At 42.3% G+C, this 23,172-nt stretch overlaps 1 protein-coding gene across 5 annotated transcripts in view; it reads right to left on the reverse strand.

The window, feature by feature from the left end:
* The window catches only part of LOC126182750 (golgin subfamily A member 6-like protein 22), a 352,202-nt gene extending 329,828 nt beyond the window's left edge, over positions 1 to 22,374 (reverse strand). For 2 of the 5 annotated variants that reach the window (XR_007536699.1, XM_049924880.1), the window contains exon 1: positions 7,290 to 7,582. Coding sequence is in view for 3 of the 5 variants with exons in the window: in XM_049924880.1 (XP_049780837.1) it covers positions 7,290 to 7,480 (191 nt within the window). In the remaining 2 variants the exon portion in view is untranslated. Of the gene's footprint in view, positions 1 to 7,289; positions 7,583 to 22,287 lie in introns of those variants that run through there. The other 3 variants (XM_049924877.1, XM_049924876.1, XM_049924879.1) reach the window with 3 other exon arrangements.
* Positions 22,375 to 23,172: the final 798 nt, after the last annotated feature.

The following is a 23,172-nucleotide window of genomic DNA, read 5'->3' on the forward strand; positions in this document are numbered from 1 at the left end:
GGTGGCGAGGAACCCAGAGAGCATATACCTTTGAGTTCATTTGAGCGGCTAGATGTTTAATTGTTATCCGTCGATCACCTCGAATGAGAGTGTCCGCACGTTCCAACAATGCAGGTGTCACAGCTGTGTGTGGCCGGCCGGCACGCCGGAGATCGAACAGGTTTGCTCGATCTTTTTGCGTTGATGACAGGCACCTTTCCAAGGAGTCACCGTGCTTTTCTTCACTGCCAACTCTCCGTAGACGTTCTGCAAGCTCCTATGAAAACCTGCGATGCTTTTGTTTTGCTGCAAAACAAACTCTCTTCTTGGAATGCGCCTCCGTTAAAGACGCTATTTTGAAGGCTACTTATGACCTCACGAACTATCGGAACTTCATGAAATTATACGGGCTGAAGCGGGAGTATTCCCCAAGTCCCACAACAAATTCCGCATTTTTTCCAACGAAATTGGCCGAGATCAAAAATTTATTGTATTACTTAATGAACGCCCCTTGTATGGCATCTGTTCCTAAGCCGCATTACATTGTTGCGAGTAGTAAGTAATTCCTTGTAGCCGCATTGGGTACTCGGCACTATACTATGAAATCTGGAAATTTCATCCACAGTACGGTCACGGGAACTTATAACATGGCGCTTCTTTCTAACATTGTGTCACATCTACTCCTCGACATGTAAGAAAGGGCTGCTTCCATACAACTGACTGGTTCATAAACACTACTTTACTACGGTGAACTTACACCAGCGCTGTAGGATCACATGACCACCTGGTAGCTGCCCTAAACCGTCGACCGCTCTCCAGAGCGGTATGATCTTTTTAAGGAGTGACTAACTTTTTGTCGAGTGAGTGTATTTGCTGTGGCGTATGATTACCCGACTGGGGTTTTCGGTACTGAACTGTGTCCTTACATAACATCATCTGTTCTTTGGTAGTGGACGTGTAGTTTGCTACGTACGTGTTAACATGCAACTCTGGGAAATGTCGAGTACGAGGCTGACACAAAAGCAACCAGATAGCGGAAGAAAATTCCTTGTTTTACCGAATTGTGGTGGCTCCATACGAAGAAGAACCCATTGAAGTTCACACACGCCTGTATTTATTCGTTCAGCTACTCAAAACATATTTCCATGCCTTTTTCCGTGGTGCCGCGCATGCGCTCCATCCTCTTGCCCTTCATGTGGTGATCAGCAACACATTTGTAGTAAACTGTTCGTCCGCTGCCACTGAGTTGACATATTTTAACTGTATTCGTCAAATGACGGAAAAAAAGCTGGCAGAATTTTTTTCGATATTCCCACTTTGTTGTAATCCATTCAACTTTGGGCTCTTGCTGAAACATTGTATTTTGTGCTAAGTAATACATGGTCCAGGTACATTAATGTGACCACCGCTTTGTTCGACGTCGAAGTGTAATAAGAAACCACTCACAGACGGCAGGCGGCAGGCGGCAGGCGGCAGCACTAGCAGAGGAGGGTATATAAAGAAGTGTGTCGCGCGGGGGGGGTGGGGGGGGGGGAGAGATGTGCAGTCGCAGTCGTAATGCGGAAACGGATCGATTTATCTGACGTCCACAAGGACATGACGATTGGTTTTCGGGCTGACGGTGGAAGCATTTCCGAAATGGCTAAGTTTGTAAACCGTTCGCATGCCGCCATGCTTAAAGTACACTGTGCAACGCAAAATGGCGCTACCCACAACCGGCGCTGAGGCTATCCTGTGCACCACGGGCCATAGATGACAGGGATCAACGGGGGCTGCGGAAACGTGAGCGGGTAAATAAACGTGCAACTGTTGAGCAACAGACCACCCCGATGACCTAATGGACTACCAGCAGTGGCTCCTCAACGACTGTTCAGCGAGCGTCGCTGCGTATGGCCTCTGCAGCAGGCGCTTGGTTCGTGCACCCATACTGTCTGTTGTCCACTTGCGACGAAGACTGGAATTTGCAAGCCAGTGCCGCAACTTGACGTCCGCTGAGAGGCTACAGATGTCCTTTTCAGATGAATCACACTTTTTGCTCAACCGCACAGATTGTACTGCGTGAAACGTCTGAAGACAAACGCCCTGCAACAATCGAGGAAGCGTTGTTGTCTGCGGAATGTTTTCGTTGCATTTCCTGGATGATCTCGTCATTCTGGAAGTCACAATGGATCAACACAAGTATGCACTTATCCTTGGGGACCGTGTCCGTCTCTACATTTTTTCCTCTCGGCATGATGGCATCTACCAGTAGGACAATGCAATATCTCACACAGTTCGTAGTTTATGTGCGTGGTTCGACGAGCACCACAATGGGTTTGCCGTACTCCCTTGGCCACCAAACTCCCCGAATTTAAATCCAGTCAGATATCTGTGGGACCACCTCGATCGGGTTGTTTGCGCCATGGATCCTCAACCGAGAAACGTAGCGCAGCTACCCACGGCACTGGAGTCGGCATGGCTGTTACGTCACTGTCGGAAGCTTCCAGAACGTCACTGACTCTCGTCCTGCGCGCTCGCGCTGCAATTGGTGGTTATGCAAGCTTTTAACAGATGGTCGCATTAATGTGACTGACAGTGTGGAAACCAATATGTAGTACTGGACGGCGAGTGTTTATTAGAGGCAAGAATATCGTCAGAAGCACCCTAGGAAAGCATAATAGAACCGCACTTGTTTTCTATAGTAACAAACGATCTGACGCGAAAAGTGAGCAACAATTTGCCGCCGTTTGCTCTAGTGTACAGGGAAGTGTCGTCGCTGAGTGACTGCAGGAGGATGCACGATGACTTAGACAGAACTTCTACTTGTTGTGTTGCCTAATTTCACGAAACTTTATTATTTTTTCGGATTATAGGCCCAATTTCCACTACTCATCTGATTCCAAAGATTGTAACCAAGCAAAGATAAACGCATGGCAACCCCTTAATTGATCTCTTCACGACTTAAACTATAAAAGCCGTCTCTGTTGACTGTTTTGGCGCAATTGTATTGGTATTGCACAGTTTTATGACATTCGTTAGAATAACATTGAACTATTTCATTTTGTATAGCCAACGGGAGCTTTCTTTAGATGCGGAATGTAAAAGAATGGCTATGACAAAAAGGGGAAGACCTGATGCTGCATGATTACAGAATTAGTAGCGAACTTAATGAGCACAACAAATCATATAAGTACTTAGAGGCAATAATAACAAATCAAGTAAAAAGGGACAACCACGTAAAATCAGGGTTCTGCGAAAATACAATACTACTGGAAAATAAATCGCATACATGACAGTATGGGGCCATTTCTATTGCTCCAGCGTTGTGGTCTAGTGGAAAGTAGAACCCATGAAAGCCCACACACGTCTGCATTCGTTCGTTTCTTATTCAAAAAATAACTGTATGTTGTCCTTATCAAGTAGATATGGCAACATAAATCCATAAAATTCAAAGGTCCTAGCTACAGGATGGTATAGCCCACACGAAACTGTAACAGAAAGTTTATGGAAACTTAAATGGGAGCCCTAATTCTTTGTACAACAAGCACCTAACTGCAAAACCCTGGAACAAAGTTAACATACTACGTAAGCAGATGCTGTAATTTTTAAGTCCTCCAGATATTGGCAAGAAAACCCTACTTTCAGGGGCAGAAGTTTACTTTGTATTTTAAGTATTGGTATCATAATCCTTCTATTCATAGATAGTAGACCAAATATTCTACGTACAATTCAAGCGATCATAAATATTTTTACAGAATAGTAGTCCAAAAATTAAATTTTCCGATAATACTAGATATTTGTACTGAGTATGCGTTAGTAACATTATAACCCTCGTGGAGCGTGGTCAAAACTTCGGCTCAGAGGCTAAGCAAGTTTCATCCATTTGTTTGATCTATGTGTTTCTCTCGCTTGGATGGACGGATTTCGTTTGTACATTACTGACCCACTTACGACATCATCCAGTTGTTTGATCGATGTGTTTCTCTCCACGAACACGACTTCACACCTATTACTGAAAGCTTTCTCATAATTATTTGTAACATAAACATTTCTGACATATATTTGACGTCATCTGTTACATACATCTTTAATCGCCGACTGTCCTACGCCGTATTATGCACTACCTCGATACATTCATCTCTGTTCACAGTGTTGTAACGTCCTTCTAGTGGTTCATAAAGGAGTGAAATAAAATTATGGTTGAATTCACTCGCTCTATCGTTAGTTCTTAAAACTATAGGATGCTACATAGGCCAAAGTAAAGAATCGAATAGCGGAATTACATTTATCAAATTAAGCAAATCACACATGATGTGACTGCTTTAAAAGTACTACAAACAAAACTATTTGACAGATCACGATGACGCTAGGCTCATGTTATTGTTCATCAGAATAACAAAAACAAATCGTTATTGATTAGTACCAGGTCGAAAACTTTCCTAATTGCACATTGCATGAACAATCTACATCTGCATCTACATAATTACTCTGCAATTCACATTTAAGTGCTTGGCAGAGGGTTCATCGAACCACAATCATACTATCTCTCTACCATTCCACTCCCGAACAGCGCGCGGGAAAAACGAACACCTAAACCTTTCTGTTCGGGCTCTGATTTCTCTTATTTTATTTTGATGATCATTCCTACCTACGTAGGTTGGGCTCAACAAAATATTTTCGCATTCGGAAGAGAAAGTTGGTGACTGAAATTTCGTAAATAGATCTCGCCGCGACGAAAAACGTCTTTGCTTTTTAAAGACTTCCATCCCAACTCGCGTATCATATCTGCCACACTCTCACCCCTATTACGTGATAATACAAAACGAGCTGTCCTTTTTTGCACCCTTTCGATGTCCTCCGTCAATCCCACCTGGTAAGGATCCCACACCGCGCAGCAATATTCTAACAGAGGACGAACGAGTGTAGTGTAAGCTGTCTCTTTAGTGGATTTGTTGCATCTTCTAAGTGTCCTGCCAATGAAACGCAACTTTTGGCTCGCCTTCCACACAATATTATCTATGTGGTCTTCCCAACTGAAGTTGTTCGTAATTTTAACATCCAGGTACTTAGTTGAATTGACAGCCTTGAGAATTGTACTATTTATCGAGTAATCGAATTCCAACGGATTTCTTTTGGAACTCATGTGGATCACCTCACACTTTTCGTTATTTAGCGTCAACTGCCACCTGCCACACCATACAGCAATCTTTTCTAAATCGCTTTGCAACTGATACTGGTCTTCGGGTGACCTTACTAGACGGTAAATGACAGCATCATCTGCGAACAACCTAAGAGAACTGCTCAGATTGTCACCCAGGTCATTTATATAGATCAGGTGCAGCAGAGGTCCCAGGACGCTTCCCTGGGGAACACCTGATATCACTTCAGTTTTACTCTATGATTTGCCGTCTATTACTACGAACTGCGACCTTCCTGACAGGAAATCACGAATCCAGTCGCACAACTGAGACGATACCCCATAGGCCCGCAGTATGTGATCACAACATTGGCAGCAGTGGGAGGATGGGGGGGGGGGGGGGGGGAAGCTAGTAGTGGGACTTGTCAGATATATTAGCAGTAATTGCAGAATGGCACGAATCACATTATATAGTGAAAATTGCAGTGTCTGTCAGGCTTTCCATGGTGAGCTGTCAGTGGGACTTGTCAGTAGTAATTGTATAACGTCACGAGTCACATTATACAACTGGATGTTGCACCGTTTGCCACTGTCTATCGGACTTCCCGCGGGGGCTATTAGTGAGACTTGTCAGACACGCTAGCATTAATTTCAGAATGACACAAGTCATATCACACAACTCATTCTCAATGGAGAGAAGTCTTCCGAAGTAATAGTGATTTCAGGTGTGCTGCAGGGGAGCGTCGTAGGACCGTTGCTATTCAAAATATATATAAATGACCTTGTGGATGACATCGGAAGTTCACTGAGGCTTTTTGCGGATGATGCTGTGGTATATCGTGAGGTTGTAACAATGGAAAATTGTACTGAAATGCAGGAGGATCTGCAACGAATTGACGCATGGTGCAGGGTATGGCAATTGAATCTCAATGTAGACAAGTGTAATGTGCTGCGAATGCGTAGAAAGAAGATCCTTTATCATTTAGCTACAATATAGAAGATCAGCAACTGGAAGCAGTTAATTCCATAAATTATCTGGGAGTACGCATTAGGAGTGATTTAAAATGGAATGACCATATAAAATTAATCGTCGGTAAAGCAGATGCCAGACTGAGATTCATTGGAAGAATCCTAAGGAAATGCAGTCCGAAAACAAAGGAAGTGGTTACAGTGCACTTGTTCGCCCACTGCTTGAATACTACTCACCGGTGTGGGATCCGTACCAGATAGGGTTGATAGAAGAGATAGAGAAGATACAACGGAGAGCAGTGCGCTTCGTTACAGCATCATTTAGTAATCACGAAAGCGTTACGCAGATGATAGATAAACTTCAGCGGAAGACTCTGCAAGAGAGACGCTCAGTAGCTCGGTACGGGCTTTAGTTGAAGTTTCGAGAACATACTTTCACCGAGGAGTCAAGCAGTATATTGCTCCCTCCTGCGTATATCTCGCGAAGATACCACGAGGATAAAATCAGAGATCAGAGCCCACACAGAGACATACCGACAATCTTTCTTTTCACGAACAATACGAGACTGAAATAGAAGGGAGAACCGATAGAGGTACTCAAAGTGCCCTTCGCCACACACCGTCAGGCGGCTTGCGGAGTATGGATGTAGACGTAGGTGTAGATGTAGAACTCGAAGTTGCACCGTCTATCACACTTCCACAGGGAGCTAGCAATAGGACTTGTCAGATATGTTACCTGTAACTGCAGAATGACATGAGTCATTTTATAGAGCTGGAAGTTGCATTGCCTACTAGACTTTCCACAGAGAGCTAGTAGTGGGACTTATCAGATACGCTAGGCGTAACTGAAGACTGACTCTAATCACATTACGCAATGAACTTGCACTGTCTACCAGACTTTTCAGGGGGAGCGGCTAGTAGTGATGATATGTTAGCAATAATTTCAGGATGACACGAGTCACATTATACAGTTGGAAGCTGCACTGTCTACCAGACTTCCGCGAGGGTGTAGTAGGGAGACTTGTCAGATACGCTAGCAGTATTTTAAGAATGACACTACATATCGTTATACTAGAAGTTTCACTGTCTACCACTCGGATACTTGGTTAGGGGTCGATAAAATGATCATGTGCTGAAGAATAGTACAAGTCACCGTTAAAGGAATGAAACTTTTACCGCGTATCAGATTTTGCACTTGGCTAGTGGGGGACGGTGCCGCACTGACCAGTAAGTGAAGAAGGCGGCGAGGGGCGGCTCGCCGCATCCGGCGCGCTCCATGCAGTCGAGGATGTCCTGAGGACAGGCGGCGCAGGCCCGCGGCACGGCGTCGCTGTCTGCGTCGCCATCGCCGCTGCCGCTGCCACTGCCGCTGCCCACGCTGCCCTCGAGGACGCTGTCTTCGTCGCCACTGTCCATCTTCTCGGGAGGCGTCGAGTGTCGCAGCTGAGGTGACCCGCGCGATAGCACGGCACGGGGCGGCCACTTGCTTCTGCTATGCTATTATTGGCGGCGCCGATCCGCCGGCTGCTTGCAGCACTAAATAAACCTGGCCGCTGGCACGGCGGCGGCGGCAACAGCGGCGACGGGCGCGCGCTCTGCCCCTTCATCCCCCACTTCCTCCCGGCTGACATTTATGCGCCTTCCATTCGCTACATCGCAACTTGTTGCAAACGCCGGCAAAGCTACGTGGCGTGTCTATTGCAGCCCCTCCAGCGGCTGTTTTATGCACGTCGTCCAGCCCAAAAATTAATGAGCATCTGAGCACGAACAATAGGTGCAACAAACTGGACAGAACTTGCCATCCCTGTAATAATATTTAGAGATCAAATACTCTCAACCTAGACCTCCCACAACACGAGACCATAAAGAGAGCTTCAGTACTCTATGTCTCAGACTTCCTGAACATTTTTAGAGAAGGACAACTTATGGAACGTGGCCTAAACGACAGAAGGAATCTGAGAAAAATTAAGGACCCCATCAAAGAAGGTGTGTGTAGAGAAGCAGACACAACGATGATCTCTTCTGACATCTATATAGAAATACAGAGTTAAGAAAGAGAAAGCAGCTTACGAGCTCAGAGGGCTGGTTACGAAAGATTTCCTGCAACTACAAATTGACCAGACCAGAGATAAATACAAACTTCTTATGAGAACATCGGATTATCTCCAATCACTAACAGCTATGCCGAGCGGTTCTAGGTGCTTCAGTCTGGAACCGCGCGACCGCTACGGTCGCAGGTTCGAATCCTGCCTCGGGCATGGATGTGTGTGATGTCCTTAGGTTAATTAGGTTTAAGTAGTTCTAAGTTCTAGGGGACTGATGACATCAGATGTTAAGTCCCATAGTGCTCAGAGCCACTTTTAACAGCTATAGAAATCTGATAGGGAAAGGAACAGAACTAGAGAATGTAGGACCAAGAGGGAAGATAGTAGGATTACGGCCTACACGACCCAGTAAAGGCCTAAACTGAATGTAGTAACATGATTAATATCATCCAATCAACCTGAATTGTCTCTCTTAGACGTTATTATGGGAATGAGTACCAGTGTTTCACGACTGTAATCAGTCAACTGTTTTATAGTCATATCCATTGACGAAAATCAGGGAACATGAACTATGAGAAAATGTTTGTACAAAATTTTATTCTACTGTTCTCAAAATTTATGTGGGACACAAACATCTCAGCTTGTTGTAAGACTGCATAAAATACGAAATGAGAAATCCTCAGTATCTGAAGAAAATGACTATGACATTCAAAGAAAAAGGATGCTAAAAGTGAATCGATGACCCACTGGATACACGTCTTTTATAAGGGAGCTGCTGTTTTCTCCTGATTGCTTCTATTTTTGCCTTCGCTGTTTTTCCCATAGCTCAAGTGTTTTCCTTAGAATAGTTCTCACATTTCCGGGTTTTTGATTTTTCATCAGGGCATCAGGGCATCATTTCCGCTTAACATAAGTTCTAAATTTATTCCAACCACTTTTATAATTCCTCCTCTAAGGAATTATTATTATCGTCGTTTACAAACGTTCTCTTTATCGGTGCCTTCTAGATGCTGTGGAGTCTGAGTGAAATATTTACTCATGTTGTGGGGCCTCGGTCGCAGATGACTGCACTTACAGCCAAACTGACAAGTGAAGCAGAAAAGTTCCTCGGGGCCGCCCTTGGAGTTTCCGCAGAGTCGCCCGCTGCCCACTCCCCGTCGCGAGCCATTTGAGCTATTTTGAAGCAGTCAACGCTTCGAAATCGACAACGATTAGTAAAGAACCTTAAAGACATGATTGTGAAGTTGATATCATACTAATGAAAATAAATAGTTCCTTATTCTCCACAACGAGTTGCGTAAATTGTTTTTCTGATGTGCAGATTCGAAACCAGCACGATATTTATCAAAAAGAGTGCGGGAAACCGCCTACAAATTACACACTACCTTGTGTGTAGACAAATGCCATTATTGCGCTCAGTTTCCGATCGGACATGGCTTCCCTCCTTATCGCGCAAGAGATCATTTCACGAGAACGAAAGGCTTTATTTAGTCTTTATTGTTCTTGTGTTGTCTTATTCTTATATCTTAGGCTACATTTCGAGGGCATTTCGGTTTGTGGTAGCAACGCGCGTATAACTTGCCCAGATATACGTATCATGATAGAAGAAATCAGTTTCGAAGGCAGTATTTGGCCGACAGGTCATTAGAGACTGTTTTCTATTAGCATTTCCAGACTAGCTGCAATCTATTGTTGTGGTATTTCATACTAGTTGTTTTCCATGAGAACAAGAATCATGTCCAAAAAGATTTTATTAATGTGATAGAGTTGTAATGGGCTGCGAAATACGCCACGAATTAAACTGGCGAGGAAACGATCATTTCCATACTCTAAATTTTGCGCAGGCAAATGCAACTTCAGCATCGTACCTCCGTTTATCTCTCTCTCTCACCTTCGTGAAAAACAGTGTGAATGACTGAAATGACTTGTTCAGTTGCCACTATTTGTTATTTGACATTGTTCTTCTCTGGTGGGAGACCTTTTACGACATATATAAGTTTATACACGGTCCGTTCACATTAATGTGACCACAGCCTATATTCGGCGTCAACGGACAATAACCACTCATGGGCAGCAAGTGGTACCACTAACAGTGGAGGGTGTGTATAGCGTTTTCGGGAAACGAGGCAAAGATTGCAGCCGGATTCGTAATGCAGAATCGGAACGATTTATCTGACGTCCAAAAACACGTGACCATTGGATTTCGGGCCAACTCTGGAAGCATTTCAGAAACGGCTAAGTGTACAAACTCTTCGCATGGCGCCGTGGTTAAAGTATACTGTTCATGGCAATATGGCGTTATGCAAAACCAGCCCCGAGGCATCTGTGGTGCAGCACGGGTCATAGATGACAGGGGTGAACGACGGCTGCGGAGACTGCATGGCCGACCAGAAGTGCAACTGTTGAGCAACTGACCGCCCTTAGATGAACCAAGGGTCTAACAACAGTTTCCTCAACGACCGTTCAGCGAACGTTGCTGCGTATGGACCTCCTTAGCAGGCGCCTGGTTTATGCACCCATGCTGACTGATGTTCATCGGCGACGAAGGCTGGGATTTGAACGCCAATAATGCAACTGGACGTCCACTGAATGGCATTTCAGATTAATCACGTTTTATGATCCATCGGCGTGAAACGTCTGAAAGCAGACGAACTGCAACAATCGTCGTCTCCTCACGAGTTTAATTCGTGGCGTATTTCGGAGCCCATTACATCTCTATCATATTAATAAAATCTATCTCGATATGATACTTGTTCTCATGAAAAACAACTAGTTTGAAATACCACAACAATATATTGTAGCCGGTCTGGAAATGAGGGAGCATTATGGTGTAGGAAATATTTTCGTGGCGTTCCCTGGATGATCTCGTTATTCTCGAAGGCACAATGGATCAACATAAGTATGGATCCGTCCTCGGGGACCATGTTCCCCCTACATACAATTTTGCTTTCCTTGGCATGATGACATTTACCAGCAGGGCAATGCAACGTGTCACACAGCTCGCAGTGTATGTGCATGGTTCGAAGAGCATCAGGATTATGTTTCCGCACTCCCCTAGCCACCAAACTCCCCCGACTTAGACCCAACCGAGAGTCTGTGGGACCGCTTCGACCGGGTTGTCCAAGCCATGGACCCTAAACCGAGAAACCTAGCGCAGCAGGCCACGGCAGTGGAGTCGTCATGGCTCCACATCCCTGTCGTTACCTTCCAGAAGCTCATTGACTCTCTTCCTGCAGGTCTCACAGTGTTTTGCAGAAAGTGTTTATTCTGACCTCTGACAGGTGGCACGATGGCATCTACCTGCAAGACAAAGCAGCGTGTCACACAACTCATAGTTTACCTGCCGGATGAGATGAGGAAGGGAAGTAAATAGGTATGTGTGGAGATAGCAATGTATTAATAATTGCTTGAATGATTGGAAAAATTGATTGGAAACAAATCTGAAGGTAGTTTATGAATCTGTGCGCAACTGTGGGTGAACTTTAACTGATACCATTATCAAAAGACCTTTAATATCAATACATTCAAGCTCAATAAACGTAATTTGCATTACGTACTGCTTCACATTAATTCCATTGTGTTTAGTCTTGATTGTAAAAATATCGATGCAGCAACACTCCACCGGATTCCGCGTAAATTCTTCTTGTCTGCACCGAACCTCTTGATGCAGGATCTCGGCCGCGCGTGAAATGATGAACAGATGGGAGTTGACCTCCTAACCGTGCGAATAAATTTAGCTTTTCTAATAACTTTTTATCACACTTTTAATGTACGGCTGAAATACACATTTTCAACAATACTCGTACGACGCATCCAAGCATACGTCCGGACGCTACCACTTCTTGAAACAAAAGGGTGAAGATACAGGAATTAATAAATTGAAGAGCGTATATCTTACTTTGTTTCTTACAGATGTATAAAACCATTATCCTTGACACAAAACAACTCTTTAATTTACCTTCCGTGGTGACTATAACTCATTCAGATTACATAAAGCTTATATATGAGAAAAGAAACGAACGAAAACATAATATGATTCCACGCAGAAGGATTTGGCTGTTGGGTCGACTGGAATCTACAGATGATTGGAAAACAAGAAATGAGTGATTGTTCGGCTCTTCCGCGTCAGTGGAGACTGGGAGAGAAGGATGCAGAATAGATAGATTAAACTAGAATGCATAGGCGGTTGAAGATGAGGAGTGCCTAGTTGTGGAAAGTTGTGTAGGCGTGAAGTCGTATTGAAGTGTGTCTCGTGTACTGAAGTCTATTAAGATAATATTTTCTCCCCAGTCGATCAGTAATGTATTTACTCTGTTATTTTTATTTCTATAAATATTATTGTAAGAGTGAAAATGCTATTCACATGTACAATGCATCATTACAAACACTTTCTGTATTTTTTTCCTCCTTTGAGGTAATCGCTATTGCCTAAGAGCGCAGACTTATTGTGCAGAGATTAACGACTATTTATTAGAACACTCAGTAAGTCTTTGTTAATTTCAGGAAATGTATATGAAATCTGCATAAGGCGTATGTTGCGATCACTACGGGATAATTTTTTTAAAGCGATATTCTCTATCGTTGAAAGCGTATCATCTAATAGTGTTGCAGTCTTTGACGTGCCTGAGCCGTGTGTTGATTCCAGTAAGTTTTTATGATGAACATAAACTCGTAAATAAAAGAGAAGGATAAAAATAAATATCTAACGAGCTTATAGCTTCTGTAGGTACCTCTTCAACGTGAGTCAGAACTCCAATAATATTTAGGTTCCTGCCAGAAAATTTCAGAAAGAAGTGATTTATGACTTTTGTTTAGTGTTTGCGTTTAAAATGCTTTTTAATGAACTGTAGATGTTTTGCGCAGGCCGGCTGGAGTGGCCGAGCGGTTCTAGGCGCTACAGTCTGGAACCGCGCGACCGCTGCGGTCGCAGGTTCGAATCCTGCCTCGGGCATGGATGTGTGTGATGTCCTTAGGTTGGTTGGGTTTAAGTAGTTATAAGTTCTAGGGGACTGATGACCACAGACAGCTGTTAAGTCCCCTAGTGCTCAGAGCCGGTTTTTTTTTTTTTTTTTTTTTTTTTTTTTTTTTTTTTTTTTTTTTTTTTTTTGTCTACAAGACAGTCTATGCGACCGACAGGAAGGATGTCAAATTACAGAGCATTCGTCTGGGTGACACAGTAGCCCACCTCAGAACACACTCGCATGAAATACTCTGGCACATCTTACAGTTTTCATTTGGCTTTAGGCCAGTTTCTATACCAGTGTAGGTGAATGCTGAACTAAAATACTGTTTCCACGTTGGATTCACTACTCATAGGGACGAAAACATGCTACGCATCACTACATAGCGAATGCATTCACCAACACATGGCATTAGTTGCTTTAAATGCAACGCTAAGTTAGCCAAGTTCAAATTAAACCTTCTCAGTTGCAGCCAAAGATACTGCAACACAATGAACCTACCCGACCAGCTAGATTGCTGTGAATGTCATAAAATTATCCCATGACGAAAGAAGAACGTTGCGATTGTGGCATGTGGTGCAATTACTGATATTATGTTTTTATCTCCAAGTTTTGTGTTTCATAGTTAATGAAATTTCGGAAAATGGCAGTGGCTAATTATGATCGAAACATTTTGTGTTGTGAGTACAAACTTATCCTCACTTCTCTGAACCATCAAGACTCTAGAGCAGTAAACATACATTCCAAAGAAAAAATACGTCAGATAAATTAGTTATTTGCTAATGTGAACTGTGGAACATAGTTTCGCGAATGACGTTTCTCTACCACAGCAGATACTAAGAAAATACAAAAAACATCGCAAATGAACTCTAAGTTGTAAAAGGTGACCATCGAAATTGGAACGGGAAAGTATATCATGGATCGTTATCAAGGATAGCTCCACCATAAATGGCAACATAAACTGAAATATAAGTATGTGAAACGGGCATCATAATAAAGAGAATAAATAGTTCCTCATCTTACACAACAAGTGTACATCAGCTGACGTCTCCAGTTTCTTCCAGCAAAATAGAAGGTGTAAGAAAACTTAACAAAATAGCTAGGATATGAATGCACCCAAAGCAAAGATTACACGTTTCGGAGAGAGGTTATGCAGATGTGTTTGCTCGCTTAGGGTAACACGATTGTGGAACCAGGTGGTACATCCGATCATACAACTATAAGAAAGTAATTGTCAAATGGTACCCATCAAATGGTTCAAATGGCTCTGAGCACTATGGGACTCAACTGCTGTGGTCATAAGTCCCCTAAAACTCAGAACTACTTAAACCTAACTAACCTAAGGACGTCACACACATCCATGCCCGAGGCAGGATTCGAACCTGCGACCGTAGCGGTCGTGCGGTTCCAGACTGTAGCGCCTTTAACCGCTCGGCCACTCCGGCTGGCTTGGTACCCATCATTAGAAGACTCTGCCATAGGTGAAGAAAATGCCGAAAACACGAATAATAAATATTTAATACAAGGATATGAAGAATTTGAAGTTAAATTTTTGCAAAGGCTGAAGATCACAGAAAGATAGATGGAGACACTACTGATGGAAGTTGTGGTTCAAGTTGCCCGCGCGAGGGGAGGTTCGGTGGGGTGTTAAGTTCTAAACAGTTTGCTGCTTCATTCACTAAAGCATCCCACCACAAAGCATGTGAGGGCGGCACCAACTCCCACCGCTCGACATGTTTTCCCTCGCTCCTAAACTGCTGCGCCACACGCCAAATTAACAACAAAGCAGCTCGCCATTTCGCAAACACCTTCTCCGCAGCTCATTTAACTCCGCTCGGACAAAACCAGCGTCAAATAAAGGTGGCGGAATTTTAATGATCTGGAAGTTGGCAGTCGCCTCGAAAAAGCGAGAGAGCAGAGCCACGGTGCATATAAATACCAACTTGAAATGCATACTGCCACTGCAACACTCGGCCCCTGTTATGCAGTATTTTGATCTTTGTACACCAATCTGTTTAATTTATTTTAGAATTCACCGTTTTCTTACCACGACTTCCAGTCAACAACCATTCTCTCTCTACGTGGTTTCGCACGTCGTTGGACAGACATGTACCGCTCAGTGCCAGCAATTTAGCTGCCTTTCTGGACCAACACAGGGAATATTCTCTTCAAAAAATGTCTGTCCAACTCTGTATCAACATCAACAGGATTTTAGAGTTTTGTTGAGAAAAGCCTGTGGCAATTATGATAATATTTCTGAGTAAGTACCAAATAAAAATATTTGAAATTATTTCTGGAATATTCCGACGGTTCTTGGAGGAACATAGACACATTAAACACATTGAATACACAATATTAAAGTTCTAAAATGACATCCGTTTACTACTTCGCTATGAACCGGCTTTCGACTTTCTAGGCCATCGTCATATAAGTTAAGGAGTCAGATAAATCAAGTATAGCATAAAAGGAGTTGGAGACAACTAAGATTCCACCTTTACTCAACGCGCTCTGAGTGAATGTCATTCACATGTTATTAAATGTGATGTACTCCATTGAGCAACTAAAGGTGGAAAACTAATATTACTCGAAATTCTGACAATTAATAAACACCATTCAAAGAATCTGGACCTGGTTCTTAATTACCAAACGCAGTTCTATTACTCATCCTTACTAAAGAAGCAGCAGCTAGTTAATATTTTGTCTTGCCATTACATGATATACTTGTTGTAACTGTTTCACACCCACGTTCCATAGAATCCTTTCTCCTCTCAGCTCCCGCTGTTCTTCCTTTTACGACCTGTTCACCACATTCACCAGTTTGTATATATTACGTAATAGTCTGTGCTATTACTCACTTTTATGAAGTTTTTGGCTTATACATTCATGTACTTTTAATTTTTGAATGTAATGTAATATAAGATTTATCTGTGCAGAGCCTCTTCGGGTACTACTTTACGCTTGTGGTTTTGTGTCTTTACGGTCGTAAAATGTCACACATCTTTGACAACCAATCTTTTTACAGCCATGAACTCTTGCTGAAATTGTTTGGACTATTTATGTAGTATTAAGTTACCTGACTATGGCCTACAAAGCTGAAAGCCGGTTCATTCGAACAGTTAAATAAATATTATTGTTGAACATTAATACTGTGTTTTCAACGTTTTAGTAATATTTTGATTTTAGAAAATAATACCACCGAAATACAACGCATCTGAACCACCTGCGTTTTGCGGATGACATTTTACTGTTTGCCTCTCTCTAGCGCATGCAAAGTACAGTAACGAAAAGAAGATCTAAACGGAACAAGTTCGGAAGCAGAACTGAAATAATGTGTAAACAAAGGCACTGAAGAGAAAATTGCACAAATCAATAATGAACTTAAAGTACAAGTGACAAATCTCTGCAGTTAGGACAGTTGCATAAAATGACTAAATGGACAGTAATTATAACAAACAGCCGGCCGCGGTGGCCGAGCGGTTCTAGGCGCTTCAGTGCGGATCAGCGTGCCCGCTACGGTCGCAGGTTCGAATCCTGCCATGGGCATGGATGTGTGTGATGTCCTTAGGTTAGTTAGGTTTAAATAGTTCTAAGTTCTAGGGGACAGATGACCTCAGATGTGAAGCCCATAGTGCTCAGAGCCATTTGGAGCCATTTAATTTCAAATCGATATCACTAGATCCCATAACATTATGATACATTGAAGCGCCAAAGAAACTGGTATAGGCATGCGTATTCAATTGCAGAGACATGTAAACAGAGTACGGTGCTGCGGTTGGCAAAGCCTGTGTAAGACAACAAGGGTCTGGCGCAGTTGTTAGATCGGTTACTGCTGCTACAATGGCAGGTTACCAAGTCTAAAGTGAGTTTGAACGTGTTGTTATAGACGGCGCACAAGCGATGGCTCACAGAATCTCCGAGATAGCGCTGAAGTGGGGATTTTCTATACGACAATTTTACGAATGTACCGTGATTATCAGGAATCCGGTAAAACATCAAATCTCCTACATCGCTACTGCCGGAAAAAGCTCTTGCAAGAATGGGACCAACGACGATTGAAGAGAATCTATCAACGTGACGGAAGTCCAACTCTTCCGCAAATTGTTGCAGATTTCAATGCTGGGCCAGCAACATATGTCAGCGTGCGAACCATTCAATGAAACATTATCGATATGGGCTTTCGGAGCCGAATGCCCACTCGTACACCCTTGATGACTTCACGACACTAAGCTTTACGCCTCGTCTGGGCTCGTCAACACCGACATTGGACTGTTGATGACTGGAAACACGTTACCTGGTTGGAATAGTCTACTTTCATATTGTATCGAGCGTATGGACGTGTACGAGTACGGAGACAATTTCATGAATCCATGGGCCCTGCATGTCAGCAGGGGATTGTTCAAGCTGATGGAGGCTCTGTGGAGCGTGTGCAGTTGGAGTGATATTGGACCCCTGATACGTCTAGGTACGACAGGAGACACGTACGTAAGCATCCCGTCTGATCACCTGCATCCGTTCATTTCCATTCTGACGGACTTGAGCAACTCCAGCAGGACAATGCGACATCCGACAGAATTGCTACAGAGTGGCTCCAGGGACAATCTTCTGAGTTTAAGCACTTTCGATGACCACCAAACTCCTCAGACATGAACATTATTGAGCATATCTGGGATGCCTTGCAACGTGCTGTTCAGAATAGATTTCCAGCCCCTCGTACTCTTACGGATTTATGGACAGCCCTGGAGGATTCATGGTGCCAGTTGCTTCCAGCACTGCTTCAGACATTAGCCGAGTCCTTGCCACGTCGTGTTGCGGCACTTCTGCGTGTTCGCGGGCCCTACACGATATTACGCAGGTGTAGCAATTTCTTTGGCTCTCCAGTGTAGTTACATAATTGCTACAATAATTTCGAGGGATCTAACACACAAAATGTCACCCAGACACAGCTCCACAAATTAGGAATGATCTCTTCAGTCCACCAGAAGCAGCGATATCGCTGTTTTTTTTTTTTTAATTAACGACTACTTTCGATAATACATCATCATCAGACCGCAGCGGTGTTACGGCACGGCTGGACAGAAATACAGCCGAGAACAAAATGCCGCTGTATTGAGGATCACGGCTCTTTCAGTACTTCTTTTCGTTGGCATCAAATTTAAAAATACTTCATTTTGTACATTTTATACCAACGAAATGAAGTAGCTGCAGAGGCGTAATGCTCAGTTCAGCGGTTTTTGTATCCTTAGCTTTTGTATCCCGGTTGTACCTCCGATGTTAACAAATTGCCTTTCCATCATTGGCGCCATCCCCCTCCTGGTGTCCTGGTATCTGTGGCTATACACTTATATTTCTTGCAATAACTGTGTATTATCCTAATAACTGCAGATTTAACGCTGCCGAGAGCAGTGGAAAGTACTGCAGAGTTGTTTTTTTTTTTTTTTTTTTTTTTTTTTTTTACAGTTTATTTCTAACTTCCACTTTGAGGAGTTTAATTTGACGTTGATGCCTAATTAATTTTGGTGCTGACAGGAATTTTCTCAGTCGTCTTTATTGTTTTCTGTTTCATATTTTCAGTTTCAGTGCCAGTCTAACTTTGTATACAGATATATGAATTAAAATTTTTTATGGATAACTCGTTGAATCCCCTGGAGTTCATCATAAGATGGATGCAATTTCAGATCGTTGACTAAAGATAGTGGCATTCACACGCGTATTATTAATGCTGATTATATACTTAGCATATACTAATGAAATATGTTCACCATTTCGATATCAAAATCATTGAGTGGAAGCCTATTATTCAAGTAATGCATCACAAGTTTTGTGTGAGTCCTCTAAAATTAATTTCAGTGATATCTATAATTCTCAAAGTTACCAAATCAATTACTTCAAAACTGGAAATTTTAAAATCAAGCCCGCTCTCGGATAAATTTCTGCGTACACCCACGCTTCCCTTTTACATTTATAATACTACTAGCTGACAAACCCAGCACTGCCTGGATATTCATTTTGCCAATCTCCTGCTAGAAACCAAAACAAAAAAATGGACTGTGTTTGTAGCGTAATATCGAAAAAAAATCATTTTCATGTATTCGCGAAAACAACTTTCAGATCATGAAACAGTCGTACAAAGAACTATACATAATATTCAAATGTAGTAAGTACAGCTACTTCGCGTGTCTACAACACGATTCCGTAAACGTCTCTATGGTAAAGCCTCTTCGTAGATCCGTAGACGGCTACTGTTTTCGCCTACAGCCGTTTTGAAAACTGTCAAAAGCGCTGCCTGGTGTCACGGGTTTCCTTATGTTGACTCGACTGTAGGAATGTCTTAGTAGCGAAGAATAAATGCATTAATATTTCTGGAATGATGCGTCATTTTTTCACGTATCTCAGTGTTTACGACGTTTTATCTCCTGAACTATGTGTCGTACAATGATATATTTGTGTCAGTACTTTCAGCGGCATATGTGCATGTTGCAAATGGGGTGAGTAACACAGAAGTAATAAATTTAAACGTCACGCATGATTCGGCAGTTTTTCACGCATCTCGTTGTTATGACATCATATCTCCTGAACTATGAGAGGTAAGTGGTTTTTATCGCTACAGCCATTGGTGCCTAACAGCAATGGATGTGTACCAAGTTTGGTTGAAATCGGTCCAGTGGTTTAGGAGGAGAACTGTTCCACTTCATACACACACATATACAAACGTCCATTTTTATAATATGTATGGATGTCGAACTGACGTTGACCTCTAAACGAAACAAGTTGTAAATATGAAAGAGTATTGATATAAAAACTTTCAATGTTTTGAAGAGGTCATTCCCAGAACAGCTTGGAGACTATAGAAATACATTGAGAGATCATGTAATAAGAATAAAAGAAAATTGAAGGCAAAACAATAACGAATATCGACCAATAGTGCGAAAACTCCTTAGGTGACCAACAAAGTGGTGAAAAGTACAGAAAGCCATTGACACTGTCAACTGGAGGCACATAAGAAGTAGGAAATGTTTAGAACTGAGGAAAGAAGAAATATATGAATTATTAGCACAAAACGTGCGTGAGTTTTCGAATCTGTGGCAGCAACTGTTGCATTTCTTTTCTTGCAACCGGCAGTAAATAATTGAGTGTTTTTCTCTTTATTTCAAAACAATATTTCGTTTCTTTTAACCAAGCGGTTGCAGTCTTGGAAAGCAGTCGTTTTAAAATCAACATTTCATACCAAAGAACGAATTGTAGTTACTGTCTACCTGGGTCAATACTCAGTTTTTTATTGTTGTCCCCTTTTAGTAAGTGAATGAAACCATAGATACTACCACAGGCCATATTTTAGTAACTTCCTCATAAGTCTTAAGAAACCCACTCATTTTATCTTAATCAAATTATTTTGCTTTTAGTCTTCCAAGTGCCATTTTGTCTTCCTAAGTTCTCACGTTTATCATATTTACATTAGTCTTTTGGAACTACGGTTTATGTCATATCACATAAAACATAAATACAATTTTTCCGCAGCAGCGTCGTCCTGCAAGTACTTATTTTCATCCTTTTGCGACCAAGAAGATATTCTGCGTGATTTTGGTTTCTGTCAAATAATATTTTATTTACACTCTTTCGTCAGCATGAAATAAATTAACAGTTGTAATTGACATGAAAAGAGAAAAATGTGGAAAAGTGCTTTCTGAATGAAGACGCAGTAAGCACTTCTGTTTTTAAGAACTGACGCCATGACAGCTACTGTCAGACGCCCTGTGTCTCTGACATATTGTGCTAGTGTAAGACAAATATCACACTTCACAGGAATTTTTTTTAAAAAAGCAATATTCCTTAAACCCGAGGGGCAGGACGTACAAAGAAAAAAATAGGTTTTTGAAATTACTTGAAATCACTGGTAATATCCATATATTCCTGATTTCATAAATTTATTCTTTAATTTGTTCATAATGTCCCTTATAAATTGCAAATAAATGATTTTTTTGTTTTATCCATGATTCTAAGTCAACAGATAGACCTAACAGATAGACCTAATGTCCAGTGCTATCTTAAATGTCTTCCATTACACATCACTATGTCTGGATCCAGTGAGAAGCTCTCCGCAAACATTCGAATCTACAAAATCGTTCTGGAAGCATTCAGTGAAGTCTATTTCAGATCGTTTAGCATTGCACAGGGCTGAGGATTTATCCATTACGCATCAGTATATCTGGATCCAGTGAGAAACATTTTAATCTTCGAAAATCGTTCTGGAAGCAATCAGTGAAGTCTATTTCAGATCGTTTAGCATTTCACAGGGTTGAGGATTCTTTCAGGAATTTAAGAAGTGCAGAGTACATCGAAACTATTTTTAATCGGTTTGTGATTGTTAATTCAGAACGAAAGAAGACTGTCCTAGGTTCCATCTGAAGTAATCCATACATACATGTAAGTAATAGTAGGATTATTTCGTCGAGCTCGGACACTCTACAAACATTAGCAAACAAACTTTCTTTTCACTTCGTGAGTTCCGTGTAATATGTTGCTAATACTTCATGGGGATGTTGCGTTTAACAAACACTTATAAATGCGTTGTTCCCTTAGGTGCGAAATGCTTATTGTCTTGCAAACATTTCTTGGAGATGGCACCTTACACAAAACATTTATTAAGATTAGAAGAGGTGTACTTTTGTTCTACAGATGCACAGCAAGGGGTTCTTCAAAGATGTGGAGCGTGTCACGACACAGGAGTACGCAATACGTACTTACAAGGAAATATTTATACTAATTTCCTTCCCCATATCCTAAGTTAAATGATCCTCGTGGACGTGGAATAAGATAAAACGATCTGAAACGTGTTTTCATTTAAGAAGTAGTAACGAACTTTTCATAAAACTCTGTGGTGCATATGACGATTCTTGGGGCACTGTAGACATATATTATCAAACTGAAAATCAGTTTACACGTTATTTACATTAACCACATTAGTGCCCTGGAGGTGTGCGGAAGTCAGACATTATTTAACAGTCACGTTATTTGATATTAATAACATACATCAACTGGCTCTACCAAAAGGTTCGTCAGTGGAGTAGAATCACCGCGCTCACTATAAGTAAGGGCTGTGTTAAGGTACCGCTAGCTCACTAGAGAACCGAGGTAAGAAGAACACAAATCAGGTGCGCAGATAGGCGTTTCTAGCTGGGGGCCTTAACGCTAACGAGCGTGTCGTGCTTGGTCTACTCACGGAGCACGGTGACAGCTAGCGCACGCACACTGCGGCCACAAAGGCGCCTGGGTTCGCAGCTAGCGACGACTGTTCAGACGCCGCCCGTGGCGGCATGAATAAGCGTGCGGATATTTCTATCTGGCCCACTTCCAGACCCAAAGCGACCAGAGTTAATTATCTCTTTGTTCCCGCAGACACCTGCAGCACGGCACAGGGGCACCACAGTCGTCCGCTCCACGACCTATATTCACAGGCAGCTGCCTTACTGAGCCATAGATGCTTCATATATCACACTGAGCAGACTGTTATTAATGCACGGATCTATTGCCACCATCTTTCATTCAGTTAACGTATCAGGACTAACCCAGTCGTGTGTAGAGTGTTTTTTTCCTTGTCAGCACCTTTTGGCAAAATAAAACACTACCCTTGATTTTTCTAAACGGAGAACTGCACTGAAGCTTCTAGTGCGTTATGTAACACCTCTGGGTCCGTCCTTTGTATTGAGGTTTCCTTCCTAGGTGTGGCACAAGTAAACTGAATTCGCCTTCCAAGAGTTGGCAGCGCTGCGCAAACGATTTGACGAGAGCCGAGAAGCGCAGCTGCATTCCGTCCTCAATGGTGTTTCCACCATCATACGAGTATTTCGATGAGCTTCATTTTTAAAGTAATGATAGATCGTAAGTACAGAAGAATCCAGGTTTTATTTCGGCTGATATATGAAATTTTATACCCCGATAATAAACCTAGTCGGGTGAACAGAGATTTACTAACGCAGTCTCTAAAGCAAAGTTTTGTTTCTGTTTCTATAATGTATTATCAGACGTGCCCGAACATCCCTATTCAGTGCGAAATTGTCCACTAGATGTCAACAAGAGGCGGAGCCCCCAACATAAAAGGAGGCGG

The sequence above is a fragment of the Schistocerca cancellata genome, chromosome 1 (genome assembly GCF_023864275.1).
Source record: "Schistocerca cancellata isolate TAMUIC-IGC-003103 chromosome 1, iqSchCanc2.1, whole genome shotgun sequence".
NCBI lineage: Eukaryota > Metazoa > Arthropoda > Insecta > Orthoptera > Acrididae > Schistocerca > Schistocerca cancellata.